Below are 16,648 nucleotides of genomic sequence, written 5' to 3'. Positions count from 1 at the left end.
GAAGTTCTCCAACTCTCCCCTGTTGCAAAATCCAGTGTCTCTGCCTCATCCCTCCATCTCTACCAACCATCAGTTACATTTGACCTCACTGATCACTGTCTCCGCCTCCTTCCCTTTTCCTCTCCTGCCTGCCGTTTTATCTTCCTGGTTGCTCAGCATCACTCTCTTTCCCTCGTCTCTCCTCCTCTCCTCCAGTCCATGGAGCAGGTTGGGAGCCTCAGTTCTGGCTCCCTTCTCTCCTCACACTTACTCCAGGCTTGGGCTCATTCTCTCCCATAGTTTAAATTCCTTCTATTGATGCCTCCCCAGGTACTGTTCTGTTCAAGACCTCTCCCCAAACCCTGGACTTCTCTAGCCAATGCAAGCTGTCACCCTGGGGCTGGGAGTGTTGCAGGAAGGAGGACCCCTTCCAGGGCCCAAAACTGGGCTCTTGTCTAACACTCAGAAAAGAATTGTCCGAGGAGACGCATGCACTGACAAAGCAAGAGATTTTATTGGGAAAGGGCACCCGGGTGGAGAGCAGGAGGGTAAGGGAACCCAGAAGAACTGCTCCGCCACGTGGCTGGCAGTCTCGGGTTTTATGCTGATGGGATTAGTTTCTGGTTGTCTTTAGCCAATCATTCTAACTCAAGAGTCCTTCCTGGTGGTGCACACCTTGTTCAGCCAAGATGAATGCCAGAGAGAAGGATTCTGGGAGGTGGTTGGACATGTGGTCATTTTGACCTTTCCCGAACTCTTCCGGTTGGTGGAGGCTTATTAGTTCCGTATTCCTTACCGGGATATCCTGTCGTAAAACAACTCATGCAGATGGTTACTATGGTGCCTGGCCAGGGTGGGCGGTTTCAATCAGTGTGCTTCCCCTAACAGGAAGTCTCTCAGCGGCTGCCTCTTGCTTCAAGCCCTGAGTCTAGGAAGCTGCACAGGTAAAGAGGGATGACCTGGCAGGAAGGTACCAGCTTCTCTGGCCAGATTGAGTGGCCTTACACACAGTAGGACCCTCACTCTTGAATACCCAGGATCTCTCTCTACCCTTGACAATGTGACTGCCATTGGCTCATGGGAGAATATACCATCTGCACAATCGTAATCACTTTTGAAATCTCAGGCAAAGAGGGTGTAGAGCCATATTCAGTTTCATCCCCAGACCTCTTCCTGCCTGGCGGTTCTGGGGATGTTGGTCTCCACTCTGCCTCAGAGATAATCTAGTCAAAACCTTCTCATTTTACAGACAAGAAACCAAGACACAGAGAGGAAGGGAACTTGTACAGGTAGCACTGGTGTTACTGCTCACTCTTGAAGAAGGCCATATGACCCCAGAGCTTATACTTTCAGCCTGTAAAGTTTTACATCAAAAATTTTTATATTTAGTTGATTTTATTGACACAGTGCTGTAAAGAAAGATTTAAATGACATCTGTGGTTAAGAAATTATAATGAGGCCTGAATGAACCACAGGCTTATGGGAGGGGGTGATGAATATCCTCCCCCAGACAGGAAACCAGCCTCTCTTTCCTTTGTTCCCAGGGACCAGGAGGACTGCCTTTTCTGGCCCTTTCTGAATGGGACCCCCAAGCCCCACCCTTCTTCCCAATATGCTTACAGCCACACTGCATATATGAACAGCACATCTGAAAACAAAGCCACACCTCTCAACAGCATGCAGCTCAGGTTCCCGCTAAGATCGTTCTCCTGTTACTGAAAATCTCCCCAAATTCCTGGCAGTTTCTGAAATATAAACATTTACACAATAATGAGCAAACAGCTCTCCAGCACAAAGGCGTGGATCTTAGAGCAGCCTGTTTATATTGCAAATAAGAAAAACAACTGGATCTACTTAAGCCAAAGGGAAGTCATTTTTTTCCCCCTTAAGAACAGAGAATTCTGATTTGACTTTAGAAGAACTAGGTTGGGGGGCAAGCAACCTTGTGCCACCTCCCTGGCTTCTGGCGCTCTCTGCCCATCCTCACCTCTTTCCCTTCTTTACATATCAAATCCTCTGCATCCAGGTCTCTTGTGTGTCACAAAGGTCAGAAAGTCTTGCTCTCTTGCTTGACATCTATTCAAAACTATGTGAAAATGCATCTTTCTGTCTCAGATGCCCACCTCTGATCCAATCAGCTCACTCTGGAACCTCATAATTCAACATGGCCATGGGATGCACGGGAGGTCTTGGTGGTCTGGGCGGATGCTCTGTGGGTGGTCACTACTCATATCCCAATGTGTAAGCCACGCCTATTTCTTGGCAAGAGGAAACTATGTGATGCCATAGGAAGGAAAAAATCTGCGTTGCTGAAGTCTGCAAATGCTGAGAAAGAAGCTTAGATCAACCGGCACTGTGGGCCACGAGAGTCTGGTTTGCCTCTCTCCAGCACAGAGAATAAGTAGGGAGAGTCATTCGGGCTCTGCAGACACAGTCCGATTAAAGCAGAGGAAAGAGGCAAGGATTTCAGAAAATGCAGGGTTTTAACCATTCTTGGTCACAGAGGTCTCTCCCTCCTACACTGTCAGTCATGAGCAAATGTGAACATGGATCTCCAACCACATCAGCCCCACCCCAACCACAGTAGCCATGACCCTAGTTTAGTAGCCTAGGTGCCGAGTGAAGCCAGAACTGTGGGCCTCTTATTGTTGAGAGATGTTAAGACACTCGCAATGCCAGCTGACATCGTGGGAACAAGACATCCTTCCATGTCTGGAGGCGGGACAACCACATAGGGAAGCCTCTGTTTATAGTGTGTTCTCAAGTATATTCTATAGTTGCCTGTTGGTTCTCAACCGTCCTGTCACCAGCCCAGCCCACAACCTATACTGAAGAGCCTATGGGAACCCCGCCCACATTTTTTTGTTGTTGTTTTACATTTTTTTTTAACTTTTCTAGGATCCTAGCTTTGTTCTGAATTTCGCTGATATAACAACACTGACATTTGAGTTGTTTACATTCAGAACATTCTTGATCACTCTTACTTTCCAGATGTCCTTAATTCAAGCTTAATGGTGTGGTGGACTTTTTCAGGTTACCTGTGTTTTATATAGTAGAGCAAAGAAACCAGGTACCTATCAGAAAAAGTAAAATATTAATTGATATGCCAAACATTTATTCAGGCATGTCATGCCTTCACATATACTAAAACCCGGAACTTCCTTAACATTAGAGATCAGATATAAAATTGTGTTTCAGCAATGGGTGTTGGAGGTGCTCAGAGTGTAAACTGGAAAAGAGTGGGTGGATTGTAAAATGGATTGTAAAATGTTTTCACCAGGAGAATAGAGGAGAGCCTTCTTCCTGTGGAGGCACCAATATATTCAGAGACCTAGATACTCATTATTGTTCAGTTGAATTGCCTGGGACTATTAGGCCTCTGTATAACTAATGACTGGTATCTTTTGGTAGATTTTACTGTTTCTCACTAACGTTTCAATAAGAGAGGCCTTATGGAGGCAACATTGCCCTGTGACATGTGTTTCTCCTGGATAGAAGAAGATGAAGGCCAGTGAATATTGCTGAAATGCCCAATTTTCTGCTGCCCTGGTGAGCACAGAAATGTTGGTGATTATAAGGTTGGACATCCCAGGATTCTGGACACCTGAGCAAATGCGTGGAAAACAAATGCCCTTGGGGATCACCTAGATCCACTTGGATTTTGAGTGTGGTTTTAGAGTTGTTACTACATCCTATGCAGCCCATCCTTACTGAATACATTCTGAATATTCACATATTTGATCTCCATTTAGTTAAGCAGAGCAGTCTCTCAGACTGGCTGGCTGAAACAACTTGGAGCCACAGAGGGACTCAAGGGGGCCCTGCCTGAGCGAAATGGTGCTCTTCTTATTTATTTAGTAAGGAGAAGGAGTGAACAAAGTGAGTAAGTGGAAGAGCCGAGTGAATAAGATCCTTCATTCCTACTTGTAAGTCTATTTATAGCCCTGAAGAAGGGGATTTCAAGATGCTTCCAGGCTCTCTGATCTGAAGAAACAGTGCCAGCTTTTCTGCACAGTTATCAAGTCCCTGAATACTTCAATTCACGGGTAAGGGCCAAAAGGTCAGATGACAACCTCAGACCAAGCAAAGGCATTCTGTGAACATAAGGATGGAGCAGGATGGGAAGAGGAGGAAAACCAGTGGTGGGTTTTGAACAAGCCTAGGATGCTTTATCCCCAGCTACAGAGAGTCTGAGGGAATAGAAAGAGAAGGAGGGGGATGTGAATTCTTCAAAGACTCAATCCCTGCAAAAGGGTGACTGAAGCTGTGAAGACTTCAGCAAAGGATTCCAAAGCTCTGGTGAGAGAATAAACATCCTAGAACAGACATAAAAATTAAGTTTAAAACATAATGAGAATAGACTTGGTCATTTTAAAGGGTTTTAGAAAGCTAATATAATTACAATAGTGTATTACTGATGCAGGAATAAACAAAACAATGTAAAAAATAACAAAGTCCAAAAGCGGGTCCAAATATACATTTATTTATACACATATATCTTATATATGCATAATTAAGATAAACAATAATTCTATTTTTTAAATGTATTTATTTTCCTCAAATTGCAGGAAAATAATCTTTCAATTAATAATATTGAGCTAAAAGCTTAAGCATTTATAAGAAAAATGAAATTAGATTCTTTTAGTTATGTATAAAAATCAAAATCAGAAGAAAATGTTAAGTCATGATTTGTGCAGTCTTAGAAGGGACAAGAGCAATCTAAGACTGTCAGAGAGGGCAGCGAGATGCAAGAAGAAGTAGTATATGGGCTAGTTGACTCTGAAGGGCGGTGAGGGAAAAGGATTAGCCATGCCGTCTTTAAATATTACAGTACCATGTGTGAAATAGATAGCTAGCAGGAAGCTTCTGAATAACACAGGGAGGCCAGCCTGATGCTCTGTGATAACCTAGAGGGGTGGGATGGGGGGAGAGAGGCTCAACAGGAAGTGGGTATATGTATACATATGGCTAATTCACGTTGTACAGCAGAAACTGACACAACATTGTAGAGCAATTATTCTCCAATTTTTTAAAAGAATAAATAAAAACAAATTGGAGAAAAAGAGAAGGTGATCCACACCACAAAAGCCACAGTGGCCACTGGTCCCTGCAATCAGGCTGTGTTAGTCAACAGGACCATACACATATCAGGACAGCTAGGCATGGACTCTGCAGGTAGACAGCTTGTGCCAGCAGAGTGGCAGAAAGAGCTAAACAGCCTCTCACAAACACGGGTAAAATTCTGAAAGTAGCAGGCTGGGACTTCACAAATGTGATAAAAACAACTGCTTTGCTGGCTGACATAAAGGACTTCAATACTCTCAGTGATATTTACAAACAAGATTTTCAGAGTAGCAGGTTGCTGCTTTGCCAAAAGGAGGCTGGGTTGAGACTGAAGCAGTAGCTGTGCAAGGACCTCTCCTGATAGCATCACTCTCAGTGGGTCCAGTGTCATTTCAGTTCAGTTCAGTCGCTCAGTCGTGTCCGACTCTGTGCGACCCCACGAATTGCAGCACGCCAGGCCTCTCTGTCCATCACCAACTCCTGGAGTTCACTCAGACTCACGTCCATTGAGCCAGTGATGCCATCCAGCCATCTCATCCTCTGTCATCCCTTTCTCCTCCTGCCCCCAATCCCTCCCAGCATCAGAGTCTTTTCCAATGAGTCAACTCTTCTCATGAGGTGGCCAAAGTACTGGAGTTTCACCTTTAGCATCGTTCCTTCCAAAGAAATCCCAGGGCTGCTCTCCTTCAGAATGACACTGATCTCCAGTGTCGTTTAGTGTGGAATCTAAATAAGATTTTTAAATTTATGTCTTCATTTTTACAGTCTTCACTGGAAAGTGTAAGGTTGACTGAAACATCTGAAATGATTGTGGAAAGTCCACTTAATAAGGAGAATTGAACATAAATTGAAGGTTAATGATGAATCTAGTTACTAATGTTATAAATTACACTTCCAGAACACTCATATTACTGGATGTGGGGAAACAGACATGCATTACATAATTCTCAGAAACACAAAAGTAAAGGGAAATAACATGGAGGAAAGATGAGTTACAATTCCTGAGAAATAAAGAGCACATCTAATTCAATCAAATCCTATTAATTTAATGATGTGAAATACTTAGTTCTCATATCAGATATATGATTCTGCTTTTACTTGAGGTAAATTTAAGCATTTAAGTTTGAATGAAAAACATAAAGGAAAAGAAACTGGACTAAATTTTATATAGATAGTATTTTTCTAATGGAAATAAAATAGCATCCAGATTAAAAAAAATAAGACTATCGGAGACAAAAACCCAAATAAAATACTGATGTATCTGCACAAAAAATTAGTATCTAAGTAGAAAAAATAAGAAAAGTGAGAATCAAAAGAGAAAATTCATAAAAGAAGAAATAATGATGGCCAATAGTATGGAACCATGAACAAATGCACAATTTGAATAGTAATTAAGGAAACTCATATTAAATAGTAACAAGTATCCAAAAATCTATAAGCTATAGCTAAAGCTATTCTCAGAGGAAAATATGTCTTACTTTTGCCATTACAATTTTTTAAACCATAAAAATATGAACTGAAAATAATTGAACAGTTTATCATTTTGAAACAAATGTTAAAAACAACAAAAAAATAGAGGACAAAACAAATAAATATAAAAGTGAAATTAACGAAATATCTTAAAAATAAAAGAAATGATAAGTTAACCCAGAAACCAAACATTTTAAAGTCAAATAAGAAAAATGTATCCTGATAAATCTATATAAGAAAAAAAGACAAAACAGTAACAACCAGAGCAGTAGAGATCAGAAAGATGCTGTAACCACAAACGTGGAAAAGATGAAAAGAACTTTAAAGCAATACATTCATCTCCTTTCAGGTACTGGTCATAATTAAACAGGACAAGGATGAAGGGAATCTGGCATCTCAGCTTAGCCCTCCCTCACTTTAACTTCATGGCCTGGGGTCAGATTTGATGTCCTTGCCTTGGGGCTCCTTGTGGTTACAGCTCCTGGTCAGGGAGGAGGAAAGGGGCACTGCTTTCTCTCTAATCTGGAATTCAGCCCAGAGCCCTAGGGTATTGGTCCAGAGTGCTCACAGTGAGTGTGGTCTTAAGCTGGTGAGTCCAGGGTGCTGGAGACACGTGTGGGCGTGGGGTATCTGGATCTGGCCCTGCGGGTAGGGGCTTTTAGGGAACGGCCTTCCAAGAGAGTGGAGCAACCAGAGGGAAGGGGAAGAGCCGGAAGCAGGATCTTGTGAAGTCTCAAAGTTCTGACAGATCCCCGCCTCTCACCTGGCTACCTTGCGATCTTTGTTTGCTGATCCTGTCTTACAGATGCCAGCAGAGGGCAGCAGGAGGCCTCAGCTCCTGGGGCACGACTTCACCGGACCCCATTACTGGAGAAAGGAGGCTGCGCCCAGAGCTGTATTCCAAAACAAATCTGGCTACTTCTCTTTTGGATCCAGCTTGAAGCTGAGTCAAGCTCCAGAGAAGGGAGTCGGATCACACATTTTGGGGGAGGATTTAGATTCAGTCACTCATTTGTTTGTTTATGTATCCAACTTTATTGATTGTGTATGTGACTTCTTGGGCTCCCCTGATAGATGAGCTGGTAAAGAGTCCACCTGCAATGCAGGAGACCTGGGTTCAATCCCTGGGTTGGAAAGATCCCCTGGATAAGGGAAAGGCTACCCACTCCAGTATTCTGGCCTGGAAAATTCCATAGACTGTAGAGTCCATGGGGTCTCAAAGAGCTGGACACAAGTGAGTGAGTCCTTTTCTAGGTCCTGGAACTACAGAGGTGAGTGGTAGTGTGGTAATACAAGAGCAGTGAGAAGAAATGTTTGCACGGCACTTACTGCAGGCTGATACTGTTCTTAATGCCTTACTTGTATCAGCTCATTTACCCCTCATGACATCCCTGTAAGATGGGCAGTACTACTGCCCCCATTTTACCAAGAAGGCAGCTAAAGCACAGAGTGTATGTGACTTGCTCAGGGTCACACAGCTATAGAGTGGTAGAGCCAGGTTTCTATCCATGCATTGATTTTGCCGCACTGATATAAGTTAGTGGTCAAGATGATTTCAGGTAACTATAACTGCTAAAAATAAAATAAAATAGGGCATTGCAATGATGACTGGGGTTGGGCCAACCTTGCTTCAGTGGTCAGATAAGGAGTTTGGGGTGGGGATGGGACAATTCCCTGGAGAAGGGAGTGGCTACCCATTCCAGTATTCTTGCCTAGGGAATTCCATGAACAGAGGAGCCTGGTGGGCTACAGTCTATGGGGCTGCACGGAGTCGGACATGACTGAACACTGAGCAATTTATAGTGGTGATTACAATGTAAGACCTGGCAGGGGTGGAGGATCTTATTAGCACCCAGATAATCTCTGCTGGAAAATTCTGAAAGAGATGGGAATACCAGGCCACCTGATCTGCCTCTTGAGAAACCTAGATGCAGGTCAGGAAGCAACAGTTAGAACTGGACATGGAACAACAGACTGGTTCCAAATAGGAAAAGGAGTACGTCAAGGCTGTATATTGTCACCCTGCTTATTTAACTTCTATGCAGAGTACATCATGAGAAACGCTGGACTGGAAGAAGCACAAACTGGAATCAAGATTGCCGGGAGAAATATCAATAACCTCAGATATGTAGACGACACACCCTTATGGCAGAAAGTGAAGAGGAACTACTAAAAAGCCTCTTGATGAAAGTGAAAGAGGAGGGTGAAAAAGTTGGCTTAAAGCTCAACTCTCAGAAAACGAAGATCATGGCATCCGGTCCATCCCTTCATGGGAAATAGATGGGGAAACAGTGGAAACAGTGTCAGACTTTATTTTGGGGGGCTCCAAAATCACTGCAGATGGTGACTGCAGCCATGAAATTAAAAGACACTTACTCCTTGGAAGGAAAGTTATGACCAACCTAGATAGCATATTAAAAAGCAGAGATATTACTTTGCCAACAAAGGTCCATCTAGTCAACACTATGGTTTTTCCAGGGGTCATGTATCAGTGTGAGAGTTGGACTGTAAAGAAAGCTGAGCGCCGAAGAATTGATGCTTTTGAACTGTGGTGTTGGAGACACTGTTCCTTCCGCACAGTGTAAACAAAGGAGATATTCATCCCAGGGTAGAAGTGGTCCCCATTCCCGTTCATTCCTATTATTAAAATAGAAAGAATTATATAATGGTTACCTGTCCATTTTCTCATTTTCATCTTGGCAATGATAAAATTCAGGTGTAATTTCCATGCTTGGTTACCATAATTTTCTTTTTCTGGGTCATCATCTATGTATCTTCTTTCCTTCTAAAATGTTTCTCAAATTTTCTTCTTCTGTTTGCCATAGCCTGCATTCTTTATGTTTCATATATGCCTCTTCCATACATTTTGGGCACTTTCCCATTCCTTTGGCAAGCAGCCTGGATTTGAAGTGCAAATAGTGATTTGCTTGGCTCTGCATCACAAAAGCACCCTTCTCACTGCCCCCAAGAGCAGTGCCTAAAGAAGAGCTTCAGGAGGTTGAAAAGTCAGTGATGTGACCATCGTGGTGGGCCAGAGGCCACAGACAAGGCACTCTCCCCCTCACCCTGCCAGCCCCAATGTCTTTAGCACACCCCGTCCCTACCCTGATAGCCTCGCAGATGAAGCACAGCCTGGAGAGAACTCTACCCTATAATATTCAATTCTCAATATTCCACCCGCTCATCCATTTTGCTAAGTCTTTGGAGCACCACTCCAACAAATGCTCATCAAGTGTTTCCCAAGTACAAAGTGCCCCCTCTGGTACTTTGGATACAAAGAAAAATAAAGTGGAAAACTAATTTAACAAAGATATTTCACTAAGTTAAAGTGGTCCTTAGCCCATTCATGAAATATTTTCAATCTCATTTTGTGATTGACCTACAGTTGGAGCCAGAATTCACTCTCTTCCCCCAGTTGGTTGCCTGGGCTCTATATAATCTCAACTCCACCACCCTGAGATTGCTCAAGAACATCCATAGTCTTGAGCTTGACTGTCAGCCAAGATGGTGTCAGAACTCTGCTCAGAGGGGAGGTTTTATTTGCTGACTGGATGGTGCTGTACAGCTTCCCCTCCAGGGTATGAAACTCACCCTTGTGAAGTTTCCCTCTTGTCTCTACTAATAATGGACCTATTGACCTATAATGGGATGAGGATGTCACAGAAGGAAGGGGATGCTGAACATGGAGGGACTAAGACCAGTGATGCTGTGGGGAACGACACAACCTGCCTGACCATTTGCTTCTATGATGCTGGCATATGCTGCACTATCAAATCAGTCTCCTAAAAGTATGCAAGAAGGAAAGCCTGCCCTTTTTCCTCGGGATCACCACAGTGGCTATAGGGAGACCACAGCCACTTGAGCAGGCGAAGGGATTCCTAGGACTATTCACTGTTACCCATGCCAGGAGTTATAGTCTGGCAGTGAGAAATTTTCAGGGGTAGCTCATGAATAACTAAAGCAACACTTATGTTGTAGACATGGCTGGGCTAGCCATCAGAAGGAAGGAGACTTTGACACCAAGCAGTGGCAACTTGGAAAAATGGAATTGGATCTCTTGGAGGCTGAGACTAATGCTTGCTTGGACACAGACGTGGTCCTCCACTGATCCATCAGCTGGGCTGATGTCCTCACTAAAAAAGGAGATAGTTTGCTTGCTTTTTCTGTAATTGACTCTGACCCAATGCTGTGCTCTTAGGCAGGACAGACAGTGTCCTTTGCCATGGACTGGACCAGAAACCTTCATGCCCCACTGTCAGCCTCTTTTCACTTCCTCCTCCCGCAATCCAATACACCCCTTCACTTTCCTCCCATCCCCAAGAAGGAATGAGTCAACACTGGATGTGGGAAAATAAACACAGAATTCTCTTCCAGAGCAGCAGAGAGCTCAGCAGGGAGTCACTGGCGGAGCAGAGGAACTTGCCTCTTCAGGCTGGAAATTCACAGATGGCCAAGAAGGAGGAAGAACAGGAGATGTCGTTCCAGAGCCCGTCTGGTAAGAGGAGCACACAGTCCTCCCCTGAGCCATGGTTATTGGGCTCATTCTTCTTCCAGTTGCTGTAGCCTAGCCTTCCTCCAGTTACATACATAAACTGCCCTTCGGTCACCTCATCTGTGATGCCCAGGAAGGCGGTGTCGGGGGCCATGTCCTGGATGGCTTTGTTCTCCTCTGCATTCTTGGGTGTGGCCACGGTGGCCCCAAGTGCAGTGCACAGAGCCTTCACGCTGGAAAAAGGCATCTTTTCACCATTGGTCACGTACAGCTTCTTCCCAGACTTTTTGCCCAAGGAGAAGGTTTGCACTGAAATCACAAAGGGTAGGTGGGGTTGATTTGGCTTAGAGCCCAGCCCTGGACAGATGAAAAAGCCCTTCTCTGGGAATCTGGGATTGAGCCCCATTCTTTACCACCTCTGGTGAGATCCTGGTAAGAAAGTGAAGGCAAGCCCCCGGCAGCAAGCCAGCGATCTCCTGGGATAGCCCATCCTTAGGACAAATATCTGGAAAAACTGTCCCTGTACTGGTGAATCTAGGGAAACATGCTAGAGCCCCACTGCCAGGTGTGGGCACCAGAGTGAGAAAGAGGTGTGGATACCCATCTGAGACCCATGGGTGCTGAGGAAGGAGCAAAGATCCCAGAGTCAGCAGACCTCCACTCCATCCTCCTCCATCCTCCTAACTGCATGCTGCATGCTTCCTGGACCTAGTTTTTTCTCACCTGTCAATAAAATGGGTGTAATACCCACACATAGGGATGGCAAAAGGATTGAATGAAATCATATTATTAAGAAAATGACAACCAGCCTAGCCCTGGTATATAATAAGTGGTCATACATGTAAGTTCTTTTCCGCTCTTCCCCCTGAACCTAGAGCTCTCTGGAGATAAAAAGAATCCAGAACACATTGGCGACAGAAAAAAAGCTTACACTTTTTGACATGATCCAGTTCTGATCGCAGGTTCCTTATCTGTCCCTCCAAGCTAGCCAGCTTAGCCTCAGCAACTGTAAAACAATAGAGAGAGGATATTTATTGAGAAGAAGACCTTAAATTGGAAAGCAGAGTATTTTGAAAATACATGTATATATTAGTGGAGTAAAAAGTATTCCAGAAAAATAAAAACATAAAAAGAAGCAAAAGGAAAATAAAATGTATTCCTGCCTTCCCAAGTATATATAGTAGCTATTGTAAAAATATAACTCTGGAAATACTAATAATAGTAGTAGTAATACCACAAACTATAGCTCTGGGTCCTTTTCTTCATATATTTCTTAAATATTATGATTATTCATAAGAAAGGCCCAACAAATTATTCTCCTTTTTGAAAAATTTCCCTAATCTTATTTTAACTTCTTATTGTAGGCAAACTCTTGAATACATTTATTATTTTGATAGGCCAGTGGATAAATATTAGTAAGAGGCCATCATTTTGGTTCTGTTGTTACTGAATTTATTTTACTCTGAACTAAGTTGCTATGATGTCCCCCATTATCCAGGCATTCTATGAGGCCAACACTTTTCATGCCACTCTCGTGACAACAGGCATAAAGTAAGAGCAGAGAAGACCCGTCTCCATCCTTGCAGCCTGCAGCCACACGCTGGACTGCTGCAGCTGAAGAAAGGCCAGGGCACATGGCCTACAGCAGCCTGCTCAGGGAGCAGCTGGCGGACTTTGGAAGTCTGTACCCAGGCAGCTGTGGAAATCCACTCAGGCCCCGAGGAGCTGAGAGGAACAAGAGTGCTGGGTCAGGAAGCAGAGCTGAGAATCTTCCAGTGGGGCAGCAGGAGACGGGGCACCTCCCGCCTGGCCTGGAGTTCCCAGGGCCTGCGTCCCCTCAGCCCCTGCTACACGCTGGGGTGGGCTCCTTACCCGAGCTAGCGCCACGATCTCCTTTGTAGCCCCTGGGTCCTGGAAGCCCAGGATTCCCTATATTTCCTGGAGGCCCCATTTTCCCTGGAGGGCCCTGGGAGCCTCTGAGCCCTTGCCCTGTTGGAAGATGAAGGAAATATGAAGAAGTAGCTGCCACTCATTCTCTTTCTCCGAAAGCATGATAGTTGATTGACCCCAAGAAACCGCCACTCAACTTGTGGTGACTCAAGGAAGAAAGATCCTCCTGCATCCCAGGGATGGCCTGTCCTAAGGCAGCTCCCTGAGCAAACAAGACACCCCTTCTCTAAGGACAACCGCGTACCGCCAATTCCAGGGTGGCAGTGAGGGATCCTGGAGGGCCAGAGAAGCATCTTTAGAGAATGCCCTTTCACAGGCAGGCACCATAATGAAAGATGAGCCTCCTCCTGTCTCTACGCTAGACCCCTTAGAGGGGACGCTCTCCTACGGGGGCAAAGGTTTAAGAAGACTGGCCTGTCATCTACCTGGTTCTCCCTTTTCTCCCTTGGGTCCATCTCGCCCGTCTCTTCCTGGGGTGCCGTTAGTGACTGGGATGGCACAGGCCACCACTGGACAGGTCTTCTGAGCATCCTCAATGGCTTTTGTATTTGAGAAGGATACTGTCATCACACACAGGAGGACAGGAAGTGATGAAAACAGGGACATGATCCGTACCTTGGAATGAAGAGAGTTGAGGAAAATAGTTTCATCTTATTTTGTTTAGTCAACATTTGCCATCGCCTCTGCAAAGAGGAACTAAAAAGCCTCTTGATGAGGGTAAAAAGGGAGAGTGGGAAAACCTGGCTTAAAACTCAACATTCAAAAAACTAAGATCATAGCATCTGGTCCTATTATTTCATGGCAAATAGAAGGGGAAAAAGTAGAAGCAGTGACCGATTTTATTTTCTTGGGCTCCAAAATCACTGTTGATGGTGACTGCAACCATGAAATTGAAAGACACTTGCTCCTTGGAAGGAAAGTTATGACAAACCTAGACAGCATATTGAAAAGCCGAGACATCACATTGCTTAAAAAGGTCCATATAGTCAAAGCTATGTTTTTCCCAGTAGTCATGTATGGATGTGAGAGTTGGACCATAAAGAAGGTTGAGTACTGAAGAATTGGTGCTTTCAAATTGCAGTACTGGAGAAGACTCTTGAGAGTTCCTTGGACTTCAATGGGATCAAGACAGTCAATCCTAAAGAAATCAACCCTGAATATTTATTGGAAGGACTGATGCTGAAGTTCCAATTATTTGGCCATCTGATGTGAAGAACCAACTCACTGGAAAAGACCCTGAAGCTGGGAAAGAGTGAAAGCAGGAGGAGAAGAAGGTGGCAAAATATGAGATGGTTGGATGGCAGCACTGACTCAATGGACGTGAGTCTGAGCAGGCTCTGGGAGATGGTGAATGACAGGGAAGTTTGGCATTCTGCAGTCCACGGGGTCGCAAAGAGCTGGACACAACTCTTGGAGCTACTGAACAACAACTGATGTGTTGGGCCCTGTGCTCAGGGCAGTTGACACAGGGAAATATCACAACTCTTGGCTCCAAGTTACTCCTAAGCTACTAGAAAAACTACTGCTAGGATAAGTAAATTATTAGAGTTAAATTCAGTTCAGGTCAGTTCAGTTCAGTCGCTCAGTCGTGTCCGACTCTTTGCGACCCCATGAATCACAGCACGCCAGGCCTCCCTGTCCATCACCAACTCTTGGAGTTCACGCAGACTCACATCCATCGAGTCCGTGATGCCATCCAGCCATCTCATCCTCTGTCGTCCCCTTCTCCTCCTGCCCCCAATCCCTCCCAGCATCAGAGTCTTTTCCAATGAGTCAACTCTTCACATGAGGTGACCAGAGTACTGGAGTTTCAGCTTCAGCATCATTCCCTCCAAAGAAATCCCAGGGCTGATCTTCTTCAGAATGGACTGGTTGGATCTCCTTGCTAACACAAATTTAGATGCAAGAGTAACCTAATAGGGGCCCATTTTCCCTGGGGCTCTTTCGCCCTCTGAGTTCAAGGGTTGGTAGTTTAGGCAGCATTAAAGCATGAGAGCCCATGGGGTCTGCACATGACACACAGGCCCTGTTCCTTTTAGAACAGCTGATGGCCCAGCAAAGAGAGCTCATTGCTGGCATGAGCTTTGGCTGCTCTCTTAACTCCCTTTCTTGAAGGTCTATATAGCCTAAATTTCCCTCTTCCATCCCCTCTATGGACCCTAAAGCTAGACTCAAAACTGTTGCAGGTGACCCAAGGTCCCACAAGGCCCATTGCTTGATGGCACCTGTTTTTACAACATCCATTGTCTCATTTCACATAAAAATCTGTTTTACGGCCCAGGGTCCCAACCACCCTCAGAACCACAGCTTTTTCCCAACAGCCTGTCAATCATCTTGTTTAATAAAGTCTCTGTTTTGTGACAGGCACTTGCTGGGACTAGGGACCCAGATTGCCCTGAGGTATGGAATCTTATTCTAACCCTGAGAATGGAGGCTTCTTGGTCATTGATCCCAGCCAACTGAGACTTAGATTTACCTTCTTCCCTTCATTTGAATTTTCCATGGAGAGGCCATTTGTTCAGCCAGAGCCTAGGCTTCTGAAATTTCTGTTCACTCTGGGCCCGGTGGGGTGATCTCATGTTCCTCCTCCTGGCAGGATTCGCTGCAAGCTTCCCAGATGCCTCTCTGGCTCTGCGCCCCATCCAGCCATCAGATCCCCATCCAGTCTTTGCCTGAGCTGGCCCCCTCCCAGAAAGCCTTCAGAGCCCTGCCGCTGTGGGCCTCCCCCTCTGCTTATCTCTGGCCTCTCACCCCAGTGTCCCTGGAGCTGCTTCATACTACTGCCTCTGTCCTTGCCTCCCCTGGCCTGTCAGCTCTCTTAACCCTTTCTTTTCTCCAGGACTCAGTGAGAAGCAATGAGTTGGAAGGGAAATGTCTTTCTTTTTTAGGATTTTGAATTTGGGGATTAATTGATCTCGTTTTTGGCTGTACCACACAGCATGTGGAATCCTAGTTCCTGGACCGGAGATGGAACCACTGGTGGGTAACCCCTGGACTGCTGGGGAAATCCAGGAACGGAGTTTTCTTGATCAGATCTTCACCTTTCTCCTTTCTTTACCTCCCCTGATTATGCTACAGACCAAAGCCAGAGCTAAACATGTTGCTAGCACATACACCCCACTTCCATCCTTCCATTTGGCTGAAAAGACTACCTTTAGTTTGCAGATGGTCAACTAGATCCAGGAAGGGCACGAGGCCCCAGGTCAGAGAGAGACAGAGGCCCTCAGGGAAACTGATGACCCCACCATAGCCCCTGCCTGGAACTCACCAGGATCAAGTCAAATGGCCAGACTCTTGGCCCACGCCTCCACTTCTGTCCTCCACGAATGACCTACTCGTGCCACCTCAGAGCGCAGAGGCTGTGGCCGAGAAGCTGGTCCTCCAGCCTGGGCCTTTGGCAGATGCCTCAGCAACGTCAGCCCCAACCAGTCTAGTGAGCAGAGACAGTGGTGGACTGGCCTTCAACCCCAGATTAATGAACAACCATCCTTAGAACTGCCATATCCTGGGCAGTTCTCCAAGGCTGCTGGTGGGTCCTCCACCTTAGCACTAGGCAGCTCTCTACTGCAGCGCCCCAGATACCTCCTACTGCTCCCTCTCACACATCCATCTCTACCACTCAGCTATCTGACCATCTAGAATCACAGATTCTCAGACCATGGATCAGATTCATAGAGGATAGTTCTTTCCCAA

The 16,648-nt window shown here is 45.3% G+C and overlaps 1 protein-coding gene and 1 pseudogene across 1 annotated transcript; one reads left to right on the top strand and one right to left on the bottom strand.

Annotated features, from left to right (window-relative positions):
- On the top strand, positions 4,088–7,059 carry LOC102188194 (annotated as a pseudogene).
- Positions 10,856–16,388, bottom strand: LOC102175466 (mannose-binding protein A). The gene is made up of 5 exons (XM_005699265.3): positions 16,224–16,388; positions 13,381–13,570; positions 12,878–12,994; positions 11,937–12,011; positions 10,856–11,314 (listed from the first exon to the last, which is right to left on the bottom strand). Exons 2-5 carry the CDS (start codon positions 13,559–13,561, stop codon positions 10,941–10,943), a joined length of 747 nt encoding a protein of 248 aa, XP_005699322.1. The 5' UTR covers positions 13,562–13,570; positions 16,224–16,388; the 3' UTR covers positions 10,856–10,940.

Source organism: Capra hircus, chromosome 28 (genome assembly GCF_001704415.2).
Source record: "Capra hircus breed San Clemente chromosome 28, ASM170441v1, whole genome shotgun sequence".
In the NCBI taxonomy this organism is placed as follows: domain Eukaryota; kingdom Metazoa; phylum Chordata; class Mammalia; order Artiodactyla; family Bovidae; genus Capra; species Capra hircus.
The sequence above is the reverse complement of the archived record's forward strand: the minus strand, read 5'-3'. Positions and strand labels throughout refer to the sequence as shown.

Bases quoted from the DNA above. Each gene is read 5' to 3' on its own strand.
- LOC102175466 (XM_005699265.3), bottom strand. From the start codon at position 13,561: ATGTCCCTGTTTTCATCACTTCCTGTCCTCCTGTGTGTGATGACAGTA. The intron at 12,012-12,877 runs GTAAGGAGCCCA...ATTGTTTTACAG, and splicing joins AGATCGTGGCGCTAGCTCGG to TTGCTGAGGCTAAGCTGGCT. The intron at 11,315-11,936 runs GTAAGCTTTTTT...TTGTGATTTCAG, and splicing joins ACTGGATCATGTCAAAAAGT to TGCAAACCTTCTCCTTGGGC.